Source organism: Engystomops pustulosus, chromosome 1, assembly GCF_040894005.1.
Source record: "Engystomops pustulosus chromosome 1, aEngPut4.maternal, whole genome shotgun sequence".
Taxonomy (NCBI): domain Eukaryota; kingdom Metazoa; phylum Chordata; class Amphibia; order Anura; family Leptodactylidae; genus Engystomops; species Engystomops pustulosus.
In genome coordinates, this window is record NC_092411.1 from 267,653,323 (window position 1) to 267,678,658 (window position 25,336).

Here is a 25,336-nt window from a genome sequence, read left to right on the forward strand (position 1 = left end):
GGCAAATTAGCATATTTTTGAAACAGATTTTTTAAAGATACATATATAACTAAGCTTTGAGACAAAAGTATGGTTAGCATAAGTAGTTTAAGAGCTGCAAGAATGTAGTAACATGTGTTGGGGGGGGAGGGGGTGATAAAAGCTCTCTAAAGAATGACAGCAAGCAGAGATCTAGAGAAACTGTGATAAATTGATAGATAAAGTATATTGGAAAATTTTATAACACTGAGTAAGATTGTAAAGTAAGGGGTTAAAATGATCTTTATTGTGATAACATCACTAGAGGATTGAGATTTGAGAATTTTCTTCGTGGGAAAACCCCTTTAAGGATTTTTTTTTTAACAAGTAACAATTTTATGATTTGGTGTAAAAATAATAGCAGATGAAATTACTATGTAATCCATTGCCTACAGGGTGACTTGTTCTTGTTCTTTTTGTTGCGTGACTTGTACGAGGAGTTGAAGTGCATGGAAGTTGCTCAACTACATGGAGCTCTAGGTCTAAAGTCACTTGTTATTTGTGACCAAAACAACAGATGGTTCGGATTTTTCTACAACTTTGTCACAGTCACATCACATCACATGTAGCAATGCAATGACATGCTCTAACGTCCACAAACAAGGCCACCTCGTGATCTTACCATGCACCCCTAATCGTATCTTTATAGGACTTTTCTGGAAACTGTTCTGTAACTACCGTATTTTCCTGATGATAAGGTGCACCGGACTATAAGGCGCATTCTAAATAAAGGCCAGGTACCATGAATAATTTCATATATAAGGTGCACCGGACTATAAGGCGCAAGGTTAGGAAGAGGTCCGGAGGCGTGGTCTGAAAGCCGAGCGGAGAGGTCGCAACCAGCGACTCTCCACAGACCCGGCAACCCGGCAAGAGGTGAGCGGTCACACAGGGAGATGGGGAAGAGGGTCCGTTCAGGTGGAGGAGGGCAGCGGACCCTACTTACATAGGTCCCCGCTACCGGAGACAGCAGATCTCCAGCGGGAACTGCAGACCGTGGATCGTGCCGCGTGGTCTGCAGTTCCCGCTGGAGATCTGCTGTCTCCGGTCTCCGGTAGCGGGGACCTATGTAAGTAGGGTCCACTGCCCTCCTCCAGTCACTTCCAGTCACTGCCCTCCTCCATACATAAGGCGCACCGGACTATAAGGCGCACTTTGGATTTCTAAGGAAATCTTAGTTTTTTTATGTGCGCCTTATAGTCCAGAAAATACGGTATGCATGACTTCTTAATGTACATAGAGAAGTAGGCCGCTGCTAGACACCTCCAATCACCCAATGGGTTCAGGCACTTAAATCCGAGCGGCTTGTCATGGGTGCTATCCTGCTCCTACTAACAACCTACACAAAAGAATTTCTAGAAACAGGACAGAAGAGGACAATCTAATGACCTGTACTTAGACGTCCTCTATTGAAAAATATTAGATTTTTTTTTTGCTTGCTTTTGGCCGAAAATCCTGAATAAATCTTTTTTCTCTGCAGCGGATGCATTATTTTACATGGAATTTACTCACATCCTAATCTCCTTGGCAGATTTCTACGCAGAGCCGTGAACGCCATGTGACTTGAGAGGATTTACTGATGAAAGACGCCCGACTGGAATAGAACATTATGCTGATTAAAATGAGAGGCTTTTCTTGATTTCCTAATTAATCTAAACCCTTAGGAGCCCTAAAAGGAGGCAAACAGCCATTATTAAAATAGGATACCAGGCTCCTGGAAGTAGCGAGCCCAAAAATAAACGACTATTGTGGGTACGATCTCTCTTTGTGGCAGCCCCGCTGTATAATTGAAAGCGATGCTATCACCGAGACTCTACAATATACCCGAGAGTATATGGAAAATAATCAGCTCTCCAGGAACTAAGACTCTGCTTCAATTGACACAAAATAATTGAATCTAGACATCTGAAGCCTTACAAAGCGCGCGGCTCATCCGCTGAGCACATGCGCTCCTCATACTGTAATGAGTGAACATACTGAACCTATAGGTCGGCCGGCCTTATGGAGAGAGACATCAAGGCACTGAAGCCTTTGTTCTACTTCTGTAGATTCTCAGGATAGAATACTATAAATAATTTAATACAAAACCTCAGCTCTGGGTAAAAATATTAAAAAATCTCTTGAGCAGTGATGTAACCATCAAGCTGGAAACCAATATTGGGATAAGATCTCCTCAGCGGTGGGAGAAGGGTCCTACATCATAAATGAAGATAACAAATCTGTGTTGCATGTGGTTCTACCCAGTTATGCTTCTGTATATATGTGTAGCATCCAGGGAGACCAGAACCAGGGGGCGGTGCATCCATCAGCCATCCAATATGGGTGAGCCCACCATATTTTATGTGGATATGGTATGGATATAGTGACATATATGCACATACGAATAAAAAACATCACATGTATACAGATTCATGCACACACAAATATAGAACTGTAGAAATCATACACCATGTGAAAGAGGCCTTCCCTACAGATGAGTCCGATGAGGACGTTGGGTGCTCCCAGCATCTATGTGTTGCTTCAATGAAGCAGGCATAGTATACCAGGTGTCCTACACTGGCTTCAATGACTGTGCAGGGCCCCGGGTGAGTATAAGTGTAAGAGATTATATACTGTAGGGTGATTTGGGACACCAAACCATTGGTTCAGTTTAACTGCATGTCACTTGTGCATGCGCCCCCGTGTCCTAGACTTCACAAGATTTAAAGGGCAGAATTCTATTTAATCCAGCCTCTCCCCACAAACCATGCCAAGGCTTTATGCCTTTGAGAAAACTGTTATCTGCGTCCTGTGTATTGACCTCCCATTGTGACCCTGGACCTGTTCCCGACTTCGCTCATCCACTGTCAGCCCTAACCTTCTGCTCCGTCTCTGACCCCGAAACTTTGCTGCCTGTCTTGACCTCCAGCCTGTCCCCAACCACGAGATTGCCTGCTGACATTGTACCTCGACCTTGGCTGTCACCGCAGACAAGTCGCACCTGTGGAACGACCTGGTGGCATCACCCCTGCAGCTAGACCAACCCGTTTTGCGGCGGGCTCTGGTGAAAACCGGGTGACACTTAGATTCCGCTCCCAGTCGTTGGCTTGTGTCATCGTCCATGGTGGTCCAGGGGGGTTTACTAACCCAGAACCCTGACACTGCAAATGCTACTGGGGAAGTTACCATAGCCCCCGATGTTGGAGGCGCAACGGAACCCCCCTGCGCATGCGCAGGCCTTTAATGGTGGCTTCAGTGGACATTGCGAACATGCAAATGGCGTCTCAGGAGTGTTTTGGGAAATAACCATAGCCCATGAGCTCACAGGGACAATGTTGAGGCCACATTGAAGTTAATCTGCATATTTTAAAACATAATTTTTCAATTTTGAAGGGAAGATCCAGCCTCTAGGCGCCTCAGGGAAATCTGGCACTGGAGATACTTGGGTAAGTACATTCCAGATGGAAGATTTCCTTTAATAGATGCCCTTCTACTGATGTATTTGGACAGGTGGGTGGTGCAAAGCTGCTTGTTGCAAAAAAATTGCCACTGGGTCAGAATCAAAGAACCAACACATATAAAAGGAATCAAAGAATCAGATTTTTGGTGATGGACGTTTCTCTTTAAATAAAGTGCTGACATGTATGGAAGAGGATGACAACTAGTATCATCTTACAGTTTGGAAAGGGTCCCAGAGGGAGACCTGCCCTCCCCTTTTCAATAGTTGACTGAACGGATTTCATCAATATGTCAACTTTAAGACCAAGAGATCATCGCTAACCAATCATTTACATGTATAACGAATGTTCTCCTCAATTGTTCCCGCCTTCAATGTCCTGTACTACAGATATAAACCCTTTATCCGTGGACATCCAGGGACATCTACGCATACAGTATGTGTGATTTAAGCCCAAGACTTTAGAGTCATCAGCTTGAGCTATAAGAAAGGATACTAAAGCTCCGGTCTGTGATCGCCAAGTGCCAGAGGTTAATCCTGAGATCATCGGCTGACATGTACGTCTCACAGTCACTGTTGACAGAGATGGAGTTGACATGATAAGTGTGTCCATTAGAAAATATTCTCCTTGGGGAAACTTCTACCATTAGATCCATGGGCTTGAGAACAGGCACCTGAAAATGGAAGACCATACAATGGAATATTTAGAACATGGAGACATGTGGTGTCAGACCACGGTAAATCCTCAAATTTCTCAAAATCTTTAGCACTTAATAATCAATTGAGCAGGGACCTTCTGAAGCTTTTGTTCTCCTTCATGCATAGTTCTCAAAAGGTAACTACTGTACTGGGATTAATGGCACTATTGGGTGGCACTAGTGGCCCTGTGGTGGGCAATAGAAGGTAACATATCAAGGGCGGATGTTCAATTTGTGCAACCAGTTTAGGGGGACAGGAGCCAAGTCGTCATCATGAAAGCAGTAACATTTGCTTCTTACACCAGGGCCATATTCTGCCTCTATATACTTTGATAGGATATATATTTATCCATAGTTCTGAGCATTTAAAGGTTTATTCTATGCCTAAATCCTACCTACACGCCACAACATACATCTTACCTGTAAGGAGGTCACGGTGGAAAGATCTTTCAACTTCCCTTCTTCATCTTTGAGGTTGTAGCCCTCTGGCCTCTTATCACGCTCACTGATTTTCCATAATTTGATAGTTTTATCTGGAATGGAAGAATATTTGATTATAATGTTACATTTTGTCCATATATAATATCATAAATAGTAAGTATCTACATAGCCCATACATGTCTATTGACATCTAATATCCATGCTACCTCCACACACCCATCTATTCATCCATTCCTTCCAATATATCTAATTACCATTTCTGTACACACATGCACCCATCCATTCATTAACCCCTTTGTCTATAAACCCAGCAGCCATCTATTTACCTAATCAATCCCCCCACTAGTACCCCCCCCCCCATTTATTTCATGTATCATATACGTGTAGGATAGAGAAAACGTAATTCTATATTTCACTTCCATTGCATTTCAATTCAATTACATCTCAAAGGGTTAAAACTTCCTAAAATTTGTGTAATAATAGAAACAAATACATAAAGTATATTGCAAAAGTGTAGAATGGGTTGAAAAAAATATAAAAAAAGGCAATTCTTCTCTGATCACTGCTACTCCATACTTACAAGACCACCACTCATGTCTACCTACTGGCCCATCTCCCACCCTGGCTAACAGCTTATTTAACTGGGTACATGTGAAATATTCAGTGCTTAATTTTTTAGCCCTGACCTTCTGCTCCGCCTCTGACCCTGAACTTTTGCCGCCTGACTCAACCTCCTGCCTGTCCCCGACCACGATCTTGCCTTCTGACTCTGTACCTTGCCTTGGCTGCCACCGCCGACAAAATCACACCTGTGAAACGACCTGGTGGTACCACATCACAGCAAGTCCAAACCGCTTTGTGGCGAGCTCTGGAGAAAAATGGGTGCCTTTTAGACCCTGGTCCCAGGTGTCGTTTTATGTCATTGTCTGCAGCGGTCCAGGGGGTCCACTACCCCTTAAGCATAACACTATGATTGGCCAGGCATCCCCTGGCCAATCATAACCATGGCTAGTAGCTAGGAGAATCAATTTGCCGGATTGGCCGTTCATATGCCAATCCGGCACTATGAGTCCGCTCTTCTCTAACTCTCAATCCAAAATTAAAACTTTAATAAATAATAAGTAGGAGCTTCTCCATTGCTACAAACAGATAGAAACCAAAAAATGAATGCATAGATATGCTGCTGCTCTTAATGGTATAAGAAGCTATTCAGACATACAGAATATGGCAGGACTGACAGACATGCCCCCGGGGATGTGCAGGCCTGTGTAGCTGTGAACAGCACTTGTTAGCAGCCTCATAAACAATCGCTTCCCTCCTGTAGCAGCACATGGAGGCAGATGATCTGTGATCCTACCATTTGTTGACAGCAGGGCGTGGGCTGCGTTCTGCTGGGGGAGCCATTTAATCTTGTTAATTTTTTCTTCTATTTCCAAGCTCTTCAAATAATCGAATTCGGGCTCGTGGCTCTGGAAAGTGCTGTAGACATTGTATTCGCCCTGCCTGCAGGGTTCATTCTTACACTGCAGAGGAGAGAATCAGAGCGATGCCATGAAGTGGTATATGACATAGTGTGATGAAGATTATATATCATGACGCTGAATTATGGGAAGTTGTAGAAATTTCTCTATAACCTGCTGCTCTTACAATGTCTGTATTTCAGTTTTTCTTCCACAAAGTCTACAGATTGCATCATTCTTTCATTGATTTGCTATCCAATCTTGTTCATCATGAGATTTACCATACCCTTCCAATCGTCCCAAATATGGTGGAACGGTTACAAATATATGCCGAATGCCATGCTGTCCCAGGAAGTGGGAGCTGTGTCCGGAAATTAACTCTATGGTTGAGTGTAATTGTGAAGCAGGGAGCTGCCGGCTCTCTACTCCACCATTCTGCATCTCAACGGTGTATTAACAGAGTTGTCGAGTCACAAAAAGTTATCCCCTATCCACAGGATAGTTGATAGCTTGCTGATCAGTGGGGGTCCCAGTGGTGGCATACCTACGGATCACGAGAACGGGGGCTTCTTGTACCCTTATTGCACCCCAAAAGAATGGAGTGGATGATCACACATGCGCACTGCCGTCTTATTCACTGTCTATGTAACTGATGGAGATAGCCGAATACAATGCTTGGCTATCTCCATCAGTGCCATAGAGATGAATAGAGCTGCTCTGTTCATTCATTTCCCCATTGTCCCCCCGTTCTCATGATTCTTGAGGGTCCCATCACTGAGACTCCCACCAGTCAGCAAGTTATCCCCCATCATGCGGACATAAATTGTGCCCCAGGGACAGACGTTCTGTGAACCTTCTATCTGCTCTACCTGATAGATTGGATACAATATATTCATCTTTCATACATTTTATCAAACTAATTTCAACTTTTTATTGGTCCCTCCCAGTGACTATAAACTATAACCCTTTCATCACCTACATAATTCAGTATTACACAGTAATAGTGTTAAACTGACAGGGAAACCATTAGGCCACATCTCTAATACTGTATATGTCCTAATATCTCTGGCAAACCTTGGAGTTTTGGTCAAACTCCTATCTGTCAAATAAAGCAATGTGCACCCCATGATCATGTTGGAGGATTTTGGGTGACTAAGGGGACCCTGCACCAATCAAACTTGTTAGCTATTGATATTGATTCCCCAATTTTGAGCTAACCCCCCAGAACTATTGTTCCTGCCTTCTGGAACCCAAGTTATGACATAAGGCGGTTAAATGTACAGTAAAGTTTACACCTACCTCTGGTTCTCGTTGGAATATTACAACACGACCCCCCTTGTCCCCAGTTGCCAGCAGCTCTCCAGTGTGATTAAACTCAACTGTAGAGATGATATCAGCTGGAAGAGAAGAACATTGGATATGCGGCATTAATAATGATATATATGGTACAAAGTCTGTAGATAAAAGGGATTATCTGCTTAGATCGCCTCTTCAAAAAGCCCCCATTGCAATATACGTAAAACATCTGTTCAGTCCTACATATATAGTATTATTAGATAAATCATCCCATATGTAGGGAACTACATTACACCCACATCCAAGTGAATATAGACTCAGCAAGTACTACTACTCCTATTGTGTATATATGGGCACAACACAATACTACTACTCCTATACTGCATATATGGGATCAGCAAAGTACTACTACTCCTATCATGTATGTATGGGCACAGCACAGTACTACTACTCTTATTCTGTATATATGCACAGAGCAGAGCACTGTACTAGTACTCCTATTATGTGTATATGACAACAGCACAGTACTACTACTCATCCTGTATATATGGGAACAGCACAGTACTACTACTCCTATCCTGTATACATGGGCACAGCACAGTACTACTACTCTTATCCTGTATATATGCACAGAGCAGAGCACTGTACTACTACTCCTATTATGTGTATATGACAACAGCACAGTACTACTACTCATCCTGTATATATGGGAACAGCACAGTACTACTACTCCTATCCTGTATATATGGGAACAGCACAGTACTACTACTCCTATCCTATATATATGGGCACAGTACAAATACTCCTATCCTGTACTACTCCTAGAGCACATTATTATATATTGCATCCTTTATATACGGGTACAGTGCTGTAGGATTCTACTTATTCTGCATATAAGTTACTCCTATTCTTTTTATAGAGTTCGGTTACTCTTATATATGGGATGTATATCTATCTCATTCTATTTGAATGAATGGACATGAGCTGCAATACCACGCTCTATACAATGTACAGTGCTGTGCTTGGCTGAGCCTTATGGTCTCTTCAAATGGATAATAGTTGGGGTGCTGGTTGTTGTTATGCGATTAATCATATGTCCTAGGACTGTTGACTCTGTTTGAATACATTCTGCCTTAAAGACCTTATTTATGACTTTGTAGTGACCAGATATTACCACATAGCGGTACTTGGATAGCGCCATAGAGTTCCCAGGTAAATGTTGCTAGCATAGTCCTAAGGTACAAAGTGCTATAAACAGCATTCTAGCCCATTAGAATGTTTGTTGGATAATACTTTAATATTAATGTTCAGAGTTCATCTTTGTATTATCAATTCAAAGTCATAATTGAAGGAGGGAGGGGCTGGTGGCAAAGTTTTTATTAAGTTAGCATTTGACATTAATTCTTAGTAGAGTGAACATGCGCTCAGTCAGATAACCCATATTCTCCGAATACCAGCCATCCACAGTCTGGCATGTAGGTTGCACAATTCACCCTTCAAAACTTCTAAGATTAATTTTCGTCTCGACTACTGTAATTCCCTACTAATCTGTTCCACTTCCTAAACTTTCTCCTCTACAATATATTCTTATTGCAGCAGCCAGGTGCTGCCTGGATGCCTCCAGTTTGTGCCTGTCTCTTTCCAAATACAGTTTAAACTAATCACCCTCATCCACAAAGCTCTGCACAGTGCTGCACCTCCCTACCTCTCCTCCCTCACTTTGCCCAACCCGTGCTCTTTGATCCGACAGTAGAGATGAGTAGACTTCATGTCCGCGTTCGGGATCAGCCACGAGACCCGGACATAATGACAGATTGCCAGCCGGACAGCTAATCCGGCATATTGACAGCCCTTGCAACTAGCCATGGCTATGATTGACCATGACTAGTTTCAAGGGCTATCAATTTGCTGGATTATGTTTGAGTCACAAGGCTGAACCCAAACGCAGACATCAAGTGAGCGATTTTAGAATATTCTCTTCTTTAATTTGAACCTCCTGCTCATGACTCCAGGACTTCACCCAAGCTGCACAGGTTCTCTGGAATGTCCTACCCAGGACTATCAGACCACCACCAGCCAACCACCCACCCACCCACCCACCAAAGCACAAACATGCTCATAAAGACAGGCCTATCACACTCCCTAACTGCATGAAACTTTTCATCCTTTGTCCTCCCGCCTGTTATCCTGCAAGCACTAGATACCAAGCTACCAAGACTCTGTATATAAAGGCATGGGAGGAGACATCTAAACATCTTTTGATGTTGTCTCCTGGTAGTGGCTAAATATGTTTCAAGCGGAACTCTCCTTGAAGGACATCTACCATTTTATTGTTGGTAGATGTGTCCTACTATTCTTCTCAGGACTTCTTTTATTATAACTCTATACGCTCTGGCTATGTCACATGTTATAATTCATCCACTCTCACCTAACTCTACGAGTCTCACCTCAGGACCAGGAGAGTAACGGGGGAGTAAATAAATTATAGAACTTTCGAGGTAGATTTGGATATTGATTTGCCTACATCCTGGAGAGTTTTGTTCCCTTGGCTGTTGTGAAGGGATTTCTCTTCACCAAATTATTGTGCTATTATCCACCAATGTTGCCTACTGTGGGTGTCCAGGTCTTTTTGCATTGATGAGCCCACCAGTGTTTTTGTTTTTGCAGCTTAAGGATGGTTTGTTTCACTTCCATAGAGAGTTCCTTTGGCCACATGTTTTCTTCACAGCAAAATCTTTGAAATGCAAGCACCACACCTCAAACCAACATCAGGCCTTATATCTGCTTAATTAAAGGAAACCTACCACTACGGATCTACCTATTAAGGTAGATTGGATGGTAGGTGCCTCTATTAAAAGGGCTATCCTCATGTCCCCTATATCTTTTTCTAACTTTTATTGCCCTACATGCCTTATATGCTAATTTTCTAAAGAGGCTACTGGGGTGTGGAGTAGCCGGTGCTGAGGCTACACGGCGCGGCTACTCCACGCCCCAGTAGCCTTTTTGATCCTCCTTCCGGCATATCTTCGGAGCGCAGCTGCGTGCCCTCATCCTCGAAGCCAGAGTTCTCCGCAAAGTGGCTACTGGGGCGTGGAGTAGCCGCACCGTGTAGCCTCAGCTCTGACTACTCCACGCCCCAGTAGCCTCTTTAGAAAATTTGCACATTAGGGAAATAAAAGTTATAAAAAGATACAGGGGACGTGAGGATTATCCCTTAAAAGGGCTATCCTCACGTACAATAGAGGCACCTACCACCCGATCTATCTTAATAGGTAGATTCGTGGTGTCAGGTTTCCTTTAAGAAAGACATACCGGTAATAAAGGAGTTGCCCACACCGACCCATGGAACAGCCTTTGAGTCAATTGTCCAATCACTTTTCGTCCCTTTAAACATGGTGGCACATGTGAGGGGGCTGAAACTCCTAAACCCTTCATCCAATTTTAATATGGATACCCTTAAATGAAAGCTAGAACTTTTGAATTTAGGTCCATAATATAGCTTGAATATGTTTTAGTAAATGGGTAAAAAAATCCTAAATGTGTGTCAGTGCCCAAATATTTATGGACCTAACAGTATACAGGCAGTCCCCAGGTTACATACAAGATAGGGTCTGTAGGTTTGTTCTTAAGTTGAATTTGTATGTAAGTCGGAACTGTATATTTTATCATTGTAATCCCAGCCAGAACTTTTTTGGTCTCTGTGACAAATGGATTTTAAAAATGTTGGGTTGTCATAAGAATCAGGATTAACACTAAATCTTCATTACAGACACCTGTGATAACTGTTATAGCTGGTTATTGTAGCCTAGGACTAAAGTACAATAAATTACCAACATCCAGAGGTCCGTTTGTAACTAGGGGTCGTATGTAAGTCGAGTGTTCTTAAGTAGGGGACCGCTTGTAATAAAATATATTTGTTCAGCTTTATGTTGTGTACATGCAGCATAGCCACATGGGATATGGCAGCTGGCGACATGAAGGTGGCCGGATTACGACGCCCAAGCTAAAAAGGCGTCAGCTTATATTAATTAGCCACAATGCGTCGTCTGATGGCGCTTTATAGATCGCAATTATCACGCTCCGCAGGACGGAAGCCTGAAACATCTGCAGCGCTATTCTCTGCTGAGATGTCATTTGCCTTTCACAGTGTTAAACAAAGACTGAAAATCAAGGATGAGAAGTGAAGACTCGTAAAATATGTTTTTAGGAAGCTGATTAGCTTTCTGTCAGGGTTCTGGATATATTTTCGGATCCTCTGTCACATCCTTTTAGGCACAATCCTCATTCTACTCATCGCTAGAGAGCCGGGATTTCTATTTTTGCATGAAACCTACTTCCCAATTAAATCTATTCAGCCGTTTCTTAGCAGTTACTTATGGCAGTCGTTTCGGTAGTCAGATTTCTAGGGATGCTGAATCGCAGCGGTGGCCCAGGGATTTACCATTAGATGTGAAGGAAAGGTGAAGCAATGCAGAAGTACTTTGCATTGCAAATGTTCCTGGGAGAAAGCTAAGAAGATCCGGTAATTGCACTGCATTACCCTTTCACTAAGGAACACATTACAGCCAAACTCATCCCATTATGGCCATAGCTGGCCCCATAAAAGCAGGCGTCAGCCATATGCATTCATCACAGTAATAGATGTCCCCATTACAGAAGCTAATGCTACCAAAATACTACTACAGATTTCTCCAAAATACACACTATACATTTGCTGATGCTACTTGACCTCTAAACATTCTTTAAAGGAGAAGCAAGACCGGAGCGGAGGAAGCCGCCATGACAGGCAGGTAGCTAGGGATGGAGGAGTCATAAGAAGGGTTGGTAGGGTGGAGGAGATAAGAGGAATAGGGAGGATAGGAGAAGCCATTTTGGTTTAAGCCTGGCCACTCACTATATTGATGGGTATGAAGGATCAGCTGTTATGTGGTTTGGGAGAAAATGGAGGTAATAGGGCCTAAGATAGATGGGTGGTTTTGGCTGGAGTCACAGCAGCGATGGCGGGTTAGGAGTCTTTAGAGTTGGTGATATGGAAAAGGGGATAAACAGGGTGGCCCATTCAAACCATATCCTTGAAAGGATCCTGATTGGTTGTCTGGATCTTTGGGCTCCTGCTTGGTGCTGTCCCGGGGAGTGGGGAAAATTACATATATGTGAAACATCCCCCACCGGGGCCTAGCCTTTTCTTGGAGCCTGGAGGCAGCCGGGATCCAGAATACCGGAGTGGCTGGCGTTTGCGGCCTAGGCACGCTATAGTCACGTGCTTGGTATGGGGACCGGAGGGCTGTCTCACAGCCTGGCAGGTCTCCAGCAGGTGGTGTTGGCAAGAAATTATATGGGGGGAGAGGCTGTGGTACTGATTCTCCCTGGGGCAGCCCTTAAAGTCTTTAGTATGTGTCCCTGGTAGATAGATGGGGCGTCCTTGATGGTAATACAGCCATAGCAGGGACCAGACGTAGGCAATGTAGTGCATAAAAGTAACTCACGGTTCTTTATTCAACCAACGGTAAAAACACGCCAAACGATTCTGTACAAACGCAGTACTGGAGTGATTTTGGAGAGGAACCTGAGGAGTTGTGTCACCAGCCTGGATGAAGGGGCAGGCTGGGATGTAGCTGTGTCCAAAGCTGGAAGCTGCAGCTTTGTCCTGTTTGTCCTGTGTCACTCTGTGTAGAGTTGAAGAGGCCTAGGAGGCCTGCGGACAGAGCATGTGCTCTGTGAGTAGCTCGATCCAAGAGAGCTAACTCCTCCCCTGACTAAGGGTTTAGTTCCTCCCTAGTCATGTGGTCTCCTTCTCCAATCACACTCCAGTTACAGTAGTGGAACATCATTGGATGATAACATTAACTTTGCTTTAACCCTTGCCTATCCAGGCAGAATCTACCGCTGCACAATTACCTGAGTATATGTGTAGTGTCCTGTAGGGGAGCTGATCAGACTCACTACCAGGGGGGACACACATATAAGGGGCTTATTCGCAACAACTCCTCTGCCTTGCATTGGCAGGGATGTTGCATATGCCTCCGGACCCATGCTTTCAGACCCGTGGTAGTGGATGGGCGTAATAAGGACATTGGCTGCATATTGGAAGTGATGGCTTTAATAGATCCAAGGACCTCCTACTGGGGAGAATGTTCATAAAAAATTATATATATATACATATGCGTAAAATAACTGTTTTTATGTTATTTGTCATGTTTGTTAATAAAATGGCTGCTGTACCCAATTTATTGAATGAGAAATCGGTGTCAGTGTAGTTTGTAGTCAAAGATGGAAGAGAAGGGGTGTAGGGGAGGCCTCAGAAGCTGTTTGGGGTGATAGAGAGTAGAAGACGGAGCAGCTCGAGATTGCCATAGTCAAGGGGTTCTCCCATCTAGACTATAATCACAGGATAGATGGGGTTTCTACCTCACGAGCCCTTACCTATCTATGAAAAAGAGGTCTGCTGACGCCCTTCCAAAGCCCAGCTAAACGAAGAGCATGCTCCATATGAGCAGCCATTCTACATTCAACTCTATGTAAGTGCCCAGCATATAGTCTTGGCTAATTGGCCAGGAATGTCAATTGATGACCTATCCAAAAGCTAATTGGCAGAAACTGCCCCCAGTACTGATCATATGGTAGTGACCAGAAGCTACAATCTCAATCGTGGCTCCCACTGAAAGTAGGTGGGAGCCCTCACCTCTGTGTTCATGTATTTACCCTTTACCAAACATCAGGTGATCGGCCATCAAGTGAAATTCCAGGCCAATCTGTTTAAGGAACTATAATTCTCTTGAACCTTTCCTGAGTAACACAAACACCCTTCCTTCTTACCTCTGAATCATCTAAAATCCAGGCAACATTGACTGTTAACTTTTCTTAGCCTATCAATCAGCCTTTAATAATAAAGAAATTGCTCTGCATAACTGACCTAGTCTATACAGTAAAGTCAGTGATAGAAAACAGGAAGCGCTAAACCTGTGTGGCCACCGTGAAAACTGAAATATTTTACACATTAAAAATTAAAAATACTATAAAATGGAAAAGAAACATTTGATTAAACTTAGATGACATGTAATTTCTTCCCTTTTCAAATGATCTTAGAATACTGAATAGTGCTACAGAATGGAGGGTCAGGTATGATGTATGGTGTGGCACTTTACTGGGTCTGTTTTAATCATTTAAACACAGGTAGATTAGATTTTATTGCGCCTTTTAACGTCTTTGAAGAGAATTTTGATGACTTTGCTGTAAAACATAACAATCTTTATAAATGAATCTAAAGATTTGATTTGTTATCCTGAGCATTTACATGTAAATTGGATGCGTTTTGCATCATTGCAATCCAAAATGAATACTATTATGCCAGTGAGTGAAGCATCATGCATTTTGATGTCCCTAGTAGCTATTATATTACAAATGTAGTCAGATTTGTTCCTGTATTTGCAATACACCATGTAGTGTAGGGATACTGATACAACACATTTTAACTGGTAAGGGACTGAAAAACTTCATGTAAATCTAATGGAGAGACTAGGCATGACTATGCTTTCCATTCCCAGGTGAAGGTGATCATGGAAAATTAGTCCCCATTCCAACTTCTGGTAAAGTGCTCATTGCACTCAAGGCTCCCAGCTATAATGTTTAAAGTGTAACTAAACCAACTCTGAAAATAGTTTCTTTTCATTTCAGATATGAATGAAGCAGGTGATAATTGTTAACGGAGTTAGAAACTTCATTAGGGAAAGAAGCTAATCTGTGTCTTTTTACTGCTTCTTTCTCCTGCAGTGAACAGTTTATCTGAAAGACTTCTGTGGTCCGTCTACTTCAGATACATAAGGTAATTATTAACTTTTTTTCATAAGCTCTACTTATGAAAAAAAGTTAATAATAGCCTCTTTATCTATCTGAAGTAGACGGACCACAGAAGTCTTTCAGATAAACTGCTCACTGCAGGAGAAAGAAGCAAAAAAAGACACAGATTAGCTTCTTTGCCATAATGATTCAGCTCTCTGAGGAGATTAGACTATGCAGAGACTGTCTGTAAGGAGTTAAGTCATTAGTCACTTTATCAGTTTATTAGTCCTTTATCTTTCAGCTGTCTGTGGATACAAGACAGGAAGTTGATATATAACTGCTTAAATAAGGAAGAAAGGCAGAGGTAAAGTAAGTACACAAGAAGAGATTTATTTAATAAAGTATATTACAAAGTTTACTATAATCATCTGTACTATTCATTTACAATTTTGTTGAAAATTTTGTTACTATTTCGTAACATTTTGGGCTAAGCCCTTATTTTGCCAATCTGTGACTACTCCATTGTATTTTGCTTTGTTTTGTGGGCTGCCAATAGATGGAAGTATATTTCTGATTTGTTTGGGTACTTTTTTTTTAAATTGTATGCTCTTGTTTTCTACAGAACGTGTGCACATGACTGGCAAGGCAGTTATCGGCAAGATAATGGATGCCATGGACATTGGTGCTCATCTGGGGAGGGATTGGGGTGGTGGTTTGTCTTCCCTTGTATGTTTGGTTTTTTAACTGTTTTAAACAAAACAAAAAAAAAATATCTGATTGAAAAAAAAAAAGTTACACTTTTAGTTGTAGTATTGTTCTCCTCCCAGGTGGAAGATGGACCACATAATGCTCCTGGCAACGGTTGTACCCCTTTTTAAGTTGCTCCCTAAGTTATTCCACTAAATAAAATTGGAATGTAGTGGATTGGTCTTACTTGACCTTAGATTAAGTTGTTTTTCTTTATTTTTTACCGGAATTCCAGGAGATATAACGTGAAGCTCCACAGACGAACATCTGCAATGTCTCAAGGTTTGGTTTCTTTTAGTAATTTGCCATTTTCAGTCCACATCCTTCTCTTTGTCTCCGGTCTAAATCTACTTCAGTGCTGTTATTAATTATTTTATCCGATGAAAGGACAGGTTCTTCATATGACCTGGCACCCATGACTTTGCACTGTTAATATATTACTACCCTGTATTCCCAAAAATAAGACAATGGGGGTCATTTACTAAGGGCCTGATTTTGGCGCATGCGATCGGATTGTGGCGCATCGGCGCCGACATGCACGCGACGGAAATCGGGGGCGTGGCCGAACGAAAACCCGACGGATTCGGAAAAACCGCCGCATTTTTTTAAAAAAAATGTGTCGCGAAAATTGCATTTACCTTCACTCAGTCCGGCTCGGTGTATTCCAGTGCGTTCCGATGCTCTTCAGCGCAGCAGCGCCACCTGGTGGACGGCGGAGGAACTACCTTAGTGAATCCCGGCCGGACCCGAATCCAGCGCAGAGAACGCGCCGCTGGATTGCGAATGGGCCGGGTAAGTAAATCTGCCCCAGTGTCTTATATTAATTTTTGCTCCTAAACAGGCGCTAGGTCTTATTTTCAGGGGGTGTCTTGTATTTCCATGAAAAATAATTCACATTTATTGTTGGACAAAAAAAAACTTTCTTCTCTCCAAACTTATTTCATGTAGAATTTTTTGTGACTTAATTTCCATTGGAATCATTGTCCCCAATATCTCGTTGGGCATCTCTCATTGGGCAATCTCTCATTATTTAGCACCTTCCTTAAATAATCCCCTTCGTGTCCGGGTAGCTGCTTGCATCACATTTGTAGCGCAACAGTCAGAGATTTTATCCCATGATTTCTTCCCGCAGGTCACAACCTCTTGTGGTGTCTAAATGATCTACAAATACTAATGTACAACGTGATGGGAGCTGCTGCAAAGGCTGCCACTAGGTCTTATTTTCAGGGGAGGCCTTATATTTCTAAGCTTGAACATAATTCTACTATGTCTTATTTTCGGGGGATGTCCTATTTTAGGGGAAACATGAAGCTGTTATGTGGTCACTGTGAGTTCTATATGGTATTTTCTACGTAAGTTTATATATAAATATACATTACTAGAGGTCTGGTTCAGGTACATACAATACGGTGGTCTCTCAGTTGCCACACATTGATCAGATCTAAGTGGTACAGGGAAACTTAGAGTAATGGGGTAGAAACCACTTTACAGTATGAGAAATGTGCATTGACATCACAGCGATTCTAAACTCCATTAATAACAACTTACTAATGGGTTAATTGTTTGCTCGTCATCTCAGATAAAAGGCTGTGCTGAGTCATGCGGCCTCATTAATATTTCATGTTTAGATGAATCGGCAAGAAACGTTACAATCACATTTTACACGTGACATGACTGAGCAATTGCTGACCGATCATCTGCTGATGCCCACGATACACATGGACCAGGGGATACATTGCATACGTACATTTATAAGAACAAGTAAATGGATGACTTAATGGAAGTCATTATCAAAAATAGTTGCTAATTGCCCAGAATTTGCTGAAATGTAAGGTAAAGAGTTTGTGGCAACTTGGTGGACATGATAGACAATAGACATTGTGGCTGTCTATGGGGCTTCAGGTCCACCCTTGCAGTAGGGTCACATGTATGTGGGTTGCCTGTCCCTCACCTCTTAGCCCCATAATATTGTAGCATATGGCATGTACATGCACTATTGCCACCTGAGGTTTTGCACTTTTTATCCAATCTCTATCCATAATGTATTCTACAGGCAGTCCTCGGGTTACACAGAAGATAGGTTCCTTGGGTCTGTACTTGGGTCTGTACATTCCCACTGCCGTGAGCCCGCTGCACCGTAGCACGGCGGGCACACGGCAGCGCGGGGAGAGGAGGAGGAGGTGAGCGCTGGACCGTACCGCTCCCATACAGGGCCGTGAGCCCATAGAAGTGTATGGGGGACGTATATCGGCCGTATATACGTCCCCCATACATGTGTGTGAATGTAGCCTAAGTCGGAACTGTATATTTTATCATTGTAGATCCAGACACATTTTTTTTTTTTTGGCCCCAGTGACAATTGGATTTTCACATTTTTTTGCTGTAATGAGACCAAGGATTATCAATAACTTCATTACAGACGCCTTACAGCTGATCATTGCAGTCTGGGACTATAGTAAAGCATCCAGAGAGGTCACCAGAGGTCACAGGAGGCAGAGGGGTCCGTCTTTAACTAGGGGTTGTCTGTAAGTAGGGTGTCCTTAAGTAGGGGACTGCCTGTATTCGGTAGGAATTTCCCTTCCTCAGGAGTTTATGGAATGTCAAAAGGATATGTGTAAATATTCAATAGTTATTAGGGGAAAGAGGGTCTCCTGTAACCCATTAGGTAAGCAAGGTAACCCATAGACATAATGACATCTTTATAGAAATGGCAAGGATTTGGGGGGGATTCATCAAGGCTTGTACACTTGGAATTGCATCTATTTTACCCCTTACTCAATGTCAAGTGTTTGGGGAGGGGAGTGGAGTCAGAGGGTCATAGTCACTTGGTTTATTCGGCGCATCCTGCAGGGTGGGGGCATATGATGCAGCGGCGCTTAATAAATCCCCCCTGAACTTGTAGCTAACCATGGGATATCAAGTACAGGCAGTCCCTGGGTTACGTACAAGATAGGGTCCGTCGGTTTGTTCTTAAGTTGAATTTGTATGCAAGTCGGAACTGTATATTTTATAATTGTAGTTCCAAACTAAAAAATTTTTTGGCCACAGTGACAATTGGATTTTCAAAATTTTAGCTGAAATGGGACCAAAAATGATAAAAAAAACTTCATTACAGACACTTTACAGGTGATCATTGCAGTCTGAGACTAAAGAAAAGCATCCAGAGAGCTTCACCAGGGGTCACAGTGGGCAGAGGGGTCCGTCTGTAACTATGGGTCGTCTGTAAGTCGGGTGTCCTTAAGTAGGGGACTGCCTGTATAGTCATGCTGCTTTCATACAGGCAGTCCCCGGGTTACGTACAAGATAGGGTCCGGAGGTTTGTTCTTAAGTTGAATTTGTATGCAAGTCGAAACTGTATATTTTATAATTGTAGGTCCAGACAAAAAAAATTTTGGCTCCAGTGACAATTGGAGTTTAAACATTTTTTGCTGTAATGGGACCAAGGATTATCCATAAAGCTTCATTACAGACACCTTACAGCTGATCATTGCAGCCTGGGACTATAGTAATGCATTCAGAGAGCTTCACCAGAGGTCAGAGGGGTCTGTCTGTAACTATGGGTTGTCTGTAAGTCGGGTGTCCTTAAGTAGGGGACTGTCTGTATAGGTTTGGCTGGAGGGGTGAGGGCTCCTCACCCCCCCTCTCCACAGGGAGGCGTTCTACGGCACACCATACCGTGCCGTGCACAATGCACTTCTAAGGCGGACGTATATTATCTGCCGTTTTTATGGCTGGCATACAGCCGCCATATATATGGAGCTTATGTAAAGTTTCAATCTGCAACATCTGCCTAGCAAAGGCTCAAATTTTGAGTGAAAAGTTAAACTTTTAATGATGCATGGTCTACCTACATTAACCCTGTAGGTAGAATGCCCCCGGGCTAACACCAAGCTCGTAACTTAACATTGGTGGCTACATGCCGCCATCTTTGTTTCCATTGCAGCCCCTTATGATGTCATTTTGGGGGGGGGGGGTGTTCAGTTGCTATAATGACTTGTGTGCCATCAGTGAGGTCAAATAGTAAAAACGGCCTGAGCCATCAGCTCAGGCAGGAATAGGACCTGCTCTGAGTTTTGTGGCTCGTACATGAATCCATGGAAACCACAGCTGCATGTATAAGCCAATAGACATACATGGGACTGCGTGCTAGCCTTAGAAACAAGAGCCACCACATAACGCCTTACACAGTTCTAAAAACCAAGATAACAGTACACCATGCAAAATTAGGGACCCTTTAATCACGCTTGGCGCAATGTTGCCAATGGAAATGGATGGCAGCAAACCAAATTGTGTGTCCATTCGGAGGGTAATGCCGGAGATATGTCTGCAAGGGATTCCAGGAAGAAGGATTCCAGCCTATCAAAGATCTATCTCCCCATACAACTTTGTATACAGCTTTCTGTGATGCTATATGGGGAACACAGGAACTTTTCATAATCATATAAACCCCCCGTTGTAAAATTTTTACTATAGTTTTTGGTATGTAGATAAAGGCATAAGTGGTAGGTGGTAATGTGTTGTATGTTCCATCTTCTGCATAGGTAAGACTTTATGCAAAAAACATGAATATTTATGAATTTTTATAGAACATTCTACTTCAATGCAAAATTGCATGCAGGCGCCAATTTTTACTATGGTTTTTGGTATGTAAAATATAGAGAAAAGGCATAAGTGGTAGGTGGTAATGTGTTGTATGTTCCATGTTCTGCATAGGTCGGACTCTATGCAAAAAACATGAATATTTATGAATTTTTATAGAACATTCTACTTCAATGCAAAATTGCATGCAGGCGCCAATTTTTGTAATGTGCAGAGAAGCCTAAGGTTTTGGCCCCATGCAAACGAACGTTGGGGGAACATATATATCTATCTACAATTGATATATGTTGCCAAATACACCATAAGGCGGAGCACCAGGCGTCCACATGAAGAGGGAAGCAGCGCCCCCTCTGTCCAAGAAGCAAATAGGTCTTATTCAATATTTCATAAATCCCAAACAATGAATGTATTACCCACCCCCATTGTTGTACAGAAGTGCAGAGGGAAGAGATATTATCACTGCATATCCCGCTTTTCTACTAAATTATAAGGACAGACTAGAAATAACGTGTCTGCTTTCCTAAAAAAACAACTGCGCTCATAACACAATATGCCGAACACTCAACTACAAGCCAATAACTTTGAAACAACCATCGCATGAATTATGCATGGAGATAAATATAAAACATCTGAGCGAATGCTAGGAATGTCACGTTATCCGGAGCTGAAACGCTTTTAATGGCAAATGGGGATGTTTTACAGTAATAAAGAAACAAGAGAGAATTCAAAGATTGTCTAGTGGGGGTCCTAAGGAGGGGGAAACAATATAATACACACCTTTGTTTGGATTTGTCTTATAAAGAATGGAAGAAATGGCAGGATAAGAGACCTAACAGATAGATAGATAAATAGATATACTGATAGATATGAGATAGATATGAGATAGATAGATAGATATGAGATAGCTAGAAAGATAGATAGATAGATAGATATGGCACTCCAAAAGTAGGTTATAAACAAAGACCACATATACAATTGTTCACAACCTTGTTTTGGAGTGTTGCTTGTTCCTTTGTCTTATTTATGGGGGACCTGAGGCTAGATAGATGATAGATAGATAGATATGAGATAGATAGATAGATATGAGATAGATATATAGATAGATAGATATATAGATAGATAGATAGATAGATAGATAAGAGATAGATAGATAGATATAGAAGAAGTAAAATCCAAGTCAGCACAATCTTATGGACTCCTAATAAGGAGGGGTGCAGCGCCCCCAAAGGTTCTGGCTTGATCCTCTTGTAGATAAATAAAGTAAAAAGCGGGCAGCACTCCATGGTTCAAATTTCAAAATAAAAGGTGAACTTTATTGAACAAGTGGCGACGTTTCGGTGTGTGACACCTTCATCAAGCTTGATGAAGGTGTCACACACCGAAACGTCGCCACTTGTTCAATAAAGTTCACCTTTTATTTTGAAATTTGAACCATGGAGTGCTGCCCGCTTTTTACTTTATTTAGATAGAGAGATAGATAGATAGATAGATAGATAGATAGATAGATAGATAGATATGAGATAGATAGGAGATAGATAGATAGATAGATAGATAGATAGATAGATAGGAGATAGATAGATAGATAGATAGATAGATAGATAGATAGATAGATAGATAGGAGATAGATAGATAGATAGATAGGAGATAGATAGATAGATAGATAGATAGATAGATAGATAGATAGATAGGAGATAGATAGATAGATAGATAGATAGATAGATAGATAGATAGATAGGAGATAGATAGATAGATAGATAGATAGATAGATAGATAGATAGATGGATAGAAAGATGGATAGATATATAGATAGATATGAGATAGATAGATAGATGGATAGATAGATAGATAGATAGATATGAGATAGATAGATAGATAGATAGATATTCTTTTTGACAGCTTTATAAATCACAAATAGGATCCAATTGAAAACTCATTGCTACTACATCTAGACACTGTATAGTCTTGTCACCCAAATAAAGTAATCCATGTAATACCTCTAATAATACATAATATACTGACTATGATACACCACAGAGCGCTCAGCACTACACCTATAAGGATTTACATGGTAATATCGGAAGCTCCTTGGAGTGACTCCTACATTCTGTACCTCAGTACATTTCGTTCCTTGGTTTCTATGGTAAAGTGTAGGCAGAAATTACGGCATTTTGAGTCATAACATCCACATAGTGATTTTTATATAAGAAATGGGTCAGTCGGCTTCTTCCGCTATCACATTATCTATTGTAAGGGTTTCATGGTGGTCAATGTTACTGCGGAAAAGGACACTTCAATATGGACAGCCTGTCAGCAGGTTTGACCATACAAGGCTGCAGACAGTGTTAGGTATTAGCCCTGGAGAAATGTGTAATCACAGCTTTATGTATAATGCTAGTAGCTGCAGGGCTGTGTAATATGGATTTATATTCCAGTGTTATAGTTTCTTCTAGAACATGGAGGGCATGTCAAAAAGAGAGAAATCTTGCACTGCAAGGGTAAAAGTAAAATCTTCTTTTACCTGCAGGCATTAAAACCTGAGTACAGCATCAAACAAGGCAATGCAGATCAACTCGTTTAAACATTTAGGACTTAAGCATATTTACTTTGTGTGCAAGTCCTCACCCTGCTGTGCTCATAATTCTACCTATTGTAATGCTACCTTGGATGTTGGCAGGTAGGACCTTTCTACGTCAGTCTGTTACATTTGCTGCGTTGAAGTCATGGAGACTGTAAGTTTTATGTTCTACATCTTGTTTCCACGTGTGATCCCTGGCTGCTGCTAACATCATGGGTCTCCCCTCTACCAACTACCTGGAGATGCCTACATCACAAATACGCTGGTAGTGCCGCTTCATTGTACTGCGGCATGTTCTTGCAATCTCCACACTGGCCCTGCCTGACAAGGATGAGGCCTGTTCCACTTTGTACAAGCGAATATGACCAGAATAGCGCTAGGCCGCAACAAAGCCAGTCACTCAGGTACCTGGGGAACCCAGCTGCCCCCACACCGAAAGGTCAGGCCCAGGTGGGACATTGCACAGCCCCTTTGACTCTAAATATAAGAAGCTAGTCTTGTTATATTTGTTATCTATGGCATCCTTCCTTCGTACATCAACTTTAATTATGCTAATGAACCTGAAGGGTTCTGATGGGTATTTCCAGAGCCCCTCAGAGCTGAAGCTTCACAGGCTGTTACAATGAGCAGAGCAGCACTCCCCTCCCCCTGCATTCCTGGGAGGGAGGGAGGAGGGAGAGAGCAGGGGTTGGGTGAGGCATATTCTACTCATTGTAACAGCCTGTGAATGTGCAGCACTGAGGAGCTCTGCTAACAACCTCAGAACCCTTCAAACTCCTTAGCATAATTTTAAAAGTTGATTTTAGAAGGAAGAAGGCCATGGACAACAAATATAAGAAGATTACCACAGTCACGGTGCCTTGATCTATGGGTTAGTGCTCCTGGTTTATTGTGCTTGATTTTGATGGTAGGTTTTCTTTAACACTGTTTGTAAACTCTGTATGATCAATACTACTGACAGGTTCCCTTTAACTGTACCTCTATTGATAGCAGAGCTTTGCAGTACCTGGCGCCCATGGTCTTAAACAGATCTGTGTCTGACTGTGCACTTTTTCCAGTGATGACGGCAGCACATATGTTCTAGATTTGTTGTGTTGATCCTCCATCGCTAAACACGGAGGAGATTGACCTCAGCGCACAACGTTATTCCATTCAACAATACAACCAGGTTCAAAACAAGCCGTTCCCACCCACACTGAGCACTGAGCACTGACGTCAGACACATGAGATTATGAGACTATTATGTAGACCAAAGCCTCCCGTAACGGTAATCTAAGCCAATTGTCTAGATCAGAAGAAATTCTGCACTTCACTGCAATCAAAGCATCACAGGGAGGAATAATAACATGGAAAAATGTCACTACAAAGAGAGAGATTCACAGCGCTGTGTGCAGCATCGGGGTATGGTACTGATGAGGGGGTCAATACCTTCGCTCCAGCAATCCGGAAGAAGACCTCTACATGGTAGAAGCGTCACTATAGATTTTATAACATCAGGGAAACTACGTGGCCCTGCGGCTGGTGGCACCACATATGGTGCTAAAATGGGGGATACATTGCTTCTCATATATAGAGGCTTTGGGGTTGTCAGTATAAGGCTGTAGCTACTGAGGTCCAACAGAAGATATTCCAGTTTGAAGGCTACTAAGGTCTATAATTGATGGATAGTGGCCCCTGTTAAAGGGGTTGTCCAACAGCATTAAAAAATCTATTGGTGGCTGGATGGTGACTGGTTAAAAAAAAATAAACATATACTTACCCTCCAGGGGTCCTGCGCTGCACTTCAGTTTGTGCATCATGTAAACAGTCAGGGGCACGAAACGAAACAGGGGCCGGCAAGGCCCACCGTCCCACATGATACAACGTTGGGAATAGGGACCACCTCGGCCGTCCGGAAGCTGAACGCAGCGCGGCTTCCGTACCCCTGTTTATTTACATGTGGCACAGACCTGAGACATCACCAATAGGTTTTTTATGCTGTTGGACAACCCCTTTAAGGGGAAGGTATAGAGGCTCTGTAGCCATTGGAGGGCCATAAATGGAGATGTGATAGATAGGACATCTGTATAATATAACATTTGTACCTAAGGCTATTCATATTTAAAAAATAAAAAAACTGGTGTCGGGTGAAGGGCTATGTGTTGGAATACTAAAAAAAAAAAACAGAAATAAACTAACAAAGTAAAATAAACTAAAAAAAGTTAGATGCCTTAGGGCAGTGATGGCTAACCTATGGCACTGGTGCCAGAGGTGGCACTCAGAGCCCTTTCTGTGGGCACCCAGGCCA

The 25,336-nt window shown here is 42.3% G+C and overlaps 1 protein-coding gene across 3 annotated transcripts in view; it reads right to left on the bottom strand.

The window, feature by feature from the left end:
- Window positions 1–25,336, bottom strand: part of PPP2R2C (protein phosphatase 2 regulatory subunit Bgamma) — a 91,339-nt gene that overhangs the window by 16,261 nt on the left and 49,742 nt on the right. For all 3 annotated transcript variants that reach the window (XM_072126115.1, XM_072126116.1, XM_072126114.1), the window contains 4 exons: window positions 7,353–7,450; window positions 5,951–6,116; window positions 4,573–4,685; window positions 3,951–4,128 (listed from right to left, as the gene is read on the bottom strand). In XM_072126115.1, the coding sequence (XP_071982216.1) occupies window positions 3,951–4,128; window positions 4,573–4,685; window positions 5,951–6,116; window positions 7,353–7,450 (555 nt within the window). The remainder of the gene's footprint in view (window positions 1–3,950; window positions 4,129–4,572; window positions 4,686–5,950; window positions 6,117–7,352; window positions 7,451–25,336) is intronic.